Genomic DNA, 3391 nt, shown 5'->3' with positions numbered 1-3391 from the left:
CATGTGGCTAATGAAAAATGAAACCTATAAGAAAAGACAAGGTGTCTAATGTTGCCATGTGGCCAATGAAAAATGAAACCTATAAGAAAAGACAAGGTGTCTAATGTTGCCATGTGGCCAATGAAAAATGCAACCTATAAGAAAAGACAGCTTTTATCAGTTGATGGATGGCATTTTTTTAAAGTGATATTTCCGATGTATGGATTCGATTAAAGAGTTTTATATATTCTCCTGAACATTATCCTTCGTCATCTAATGCTCAAGGTATTTACAAACAACATAATTTTCTAGGTATTCAATAGAGCAGATGGCTGACCTATTTTTCTCTTCTTGTTAACAACCTGGTTTATGTTGTTAGCAAGTAATTAGCAAATTTATTGCAAGGCACAATTGATGGATGGCATTTTTAAGTAATATTTCCGATGTATAGATTCGATTAAAGTGTTTTATATATTCTCCTGAACATTATCCTTGGTCATCTAATGCTCAAGGGTTGTATTTTAACACAAAGGTATTTACAAACAACATTCTTTCCTAGGTATTCAATAGAGCAAATGGCTGACTTTCATTGTTCTGTTCTTGTTAACGACCTGGTTTATGTTGTTAGCAAGTTTGCATTTAGTGATTAGCAAATTTATTGCAAGACACAATTAAAATCATCGTAATAAACAAAAGTGATGTACCTTATTATTACATGTAATTTTGTAATCCAAACAAATGTTTAGATTTCTGATATATTTATTCTAATCAGCATTATGTAAAGGCCACACACTTGAACTCTGTATGAATGTGACTTCTCATATCTTTAACCGTGATTGTTTGAGAACAAGTATAATCACATACTTCACAAGAATGTGGCTTTTCACTTGTTTTACAAATTTTACATCAGTAAGTTTTAAGAGATCAAGAGGCTCCCTCCTGGAGCTAACACTTGATTCTGTTATGATTTACATTTATATCCGAGGGTTCTTTTAAGAATAGATACTGTTCCCTTTATGGCTGCTATCTGTATTTCATTACAGCTTGGTCTTCCAGGGATTGCTTCTAAGTATTTATGAAGACTCTGTTTTTTATTAAGCCAGTTGCTCCTATCACAACCGGTATAATGTTTATTTCTTTCAGAAACCATGTCGATTTTAGATCATTTTTTTAAGTCCTGATATTATGTTATCTTTTCCCGTTCAGCTCTGTTAAGGCCGAATTCATTTGGGTCCGTGACATTGATAATGAGCGCAGTTCTTTCGCGTTTGTTCCATATTACAATATCTGGTTTGATGGCCTTGTTTTTTATGTATCTGCCTGCCTGTATGTCTTTGTCATAGAACACGGTCACATTTCTGTTTGATGTTATTGGTGGTGGTTCATGTTTTCAGATGTTCAGTGATCTGTCAAGTTGCATCCCTCCACATATCTTCCAATGGAGGTATCTACATACTTTGTTGTGAGGAGCAGTATAATGGCCATCTTATCAAATGGAAGTCTCCCACTTTTGAACCATTGGAGTGAAGCATCTTTGTCAATGTACTGCTGGTTCAGCTCCTCTAGGAACTTCCCTGCTCGCTTTCCATCCTTCTTTTCTTGTCTATTTCTGTGTAGTTTTCCCTTTTTTTCTTGCAATCTGTGTCGGTGGTTTATCATGTACGTCGACAGTGTTCTCCAGTATGACTACCCCAAAGTTTTCAGCAAGCTTTGTGATTGAGGTTTGTTGAGAAAGATGATTATGATGGTCTTTAATCATTTCCATTGTCACGTCCGTTGAACTTTTTATATATTGGCGCATGCTTACTATAGTGGCTCGATATGCATGGTTGAGTTCAGTAAGGCCTAAGCCCTCTTCTTTTCGTGGTACGTATATTCTGTCCATGCATTGGTTTCTGTATGTCGCCTTATGTAGAGATAGTTGTTTCCTGGTCTTGGTATCGAGCCTGTTTATGTTATATTGAAGCCAGTCTATAATACCGAAACTGTATTGGTATTGCAAGCTGGTTTATAGCCGTAATTTTGTTTTTAGGGGTTAGTTCAGATTTGAGGATATTTTTCAGACGTACACTATATTCCTGTTCTGCCCTACGTCTAATTTTATCGTGTTCCACATTTAAGTTTTTCTCAATGCCGAGGTATTTGTATGTGGAATCCACTCCAAAATCGTCAATGAGGCTGTCGTTGATCTGTAGATGTTCAGGTGTTGTCTTTTCCCCTTTTTTATTGTGCATTTAACACATTTGTCAAATCGCCAGTGTGTGTTTTCATATGTTTAACTAAACTTAATTTATGAGAAAAAGAATGTTTACATTGTTCACAAGAATATGGCTTTTCGCCAGTGTGTATTCTCATATGTTTAACTAAATTTGATTTTTGAGAAAAAGAATATTTACATTGTTCACAAGAATATGGCTTTTCGCCAGTGTGTGTTCTTATATGTTTAACTAAAGTTGATTTTTGAGAAAAAGAATGTTTACATTGTTCACAAGTATATGGCTTTTCGTCAGAGTGTGTTCTCATATGTGTAACTAAATTTGATTTATGAGAAAACGAATGTTTACATTGTTCACAAGAATATGGCTTTTCGCCACTGTGTGTTTTCATATGTCTAACTAAACTTGATTTTTGAGAAAAAGAATTTTTACATTGTTTACAAGAATATGGCTTTTCGCCAGTGTGTGTTCTTATATGTTTAACTAAAGTTGATTTTTGAGAAAAAGAATGTTTACATTGTTCACAAGTATATGGCCTTTCGTCAGAGTGTGTTCTCATATGTGTAACTAAATTTGATTTATGAGAAAACGAATGTTTACATTGTTTACAAGAATATGGCTTTTCGCCAGTGTGTGTTCTTATATGTTTAACTAAAGTTGATTTTTGAGAAAAAGAATGTTTACATTGTTCACACGAATATGGCCTTTCGCCAGAGTGTGTTCTCATATGTGTAACTAAATGAGACTTTTGAGAAAAAGAAAGTTTGCATTGTTTACAAGAATATAGCTTTTCACCACTGTGTGTTTCCATATGTCTTGCTAACTTTTGTTTATCATGACAAACAAAGTCACACAATTCACAAGAATATGATGTTTCCTCAGCGTGGCATATCATATGTCGCATTAGAATTGTTTTCTTAGTAAAAATTAATCCACATATTCTACAAGAAGGGTTTTCTCTTGTACGACTCATAATATGTCGCACTAAATGTCTTTTTGAGTAGATGTATATTCACAAATTGAACAAAAATATGGTTTATATTTAACGTATCCTTGTACGTTTAAGTAATTATGATTTTGTGTAATAAGAATTGCAAGATAATTATGAGTGATTATACAGATTTTTTCTGAAATATTAGAATCTGAGATATTTTTGCATGTTAAAGATGTACAAGATGTTTATTATGAATTATTCA

At 33.6% G+C, this 3391-nt stretch overlaps 1 protein-coding gene across 1 annotated transcript; it reads right to left on the bottom strand.

Annotated features, from left to right (window-relative positions):
* Positions 1-2023: 2023 nt before the first annotated feature.
* Positions 2024-3190, bottom strand: LOC145270733 (uncharacterized). Its single transcript, XM_080126341.1, has one exon. It carries the CDS (start codon positions 3166-3168, stop codon positions 2203-2205), a length of 966 nt encoding a protein of 321 aa, XP_079982467.1. The 5' UTR covers positions 3169-3190; the 3' UTR covers positions 2024-2202.
* Between the last annotated feature and the right edge of the window lie 201 nt (positions 3191-3391).

The sequence above is a fragment of the Euprymna scolopes genome, chromosome 46 (genome assembly GCF_053919585.1).
Source record: "Euprymna scolopes isolate OS-2025 chromosome 46, ASM5391958v1, whole genome shotgun sequence".
Taxonomy (NCBI): Eukaryota; Metazoa; Mollusca; class Cephalopoda; order Sepiida; family Sepiolidae; genus Euprymna; species Euprymna scolopes.
This window is presented reverse-complemented; position numbering and strand designations above follow the sequence as displayed.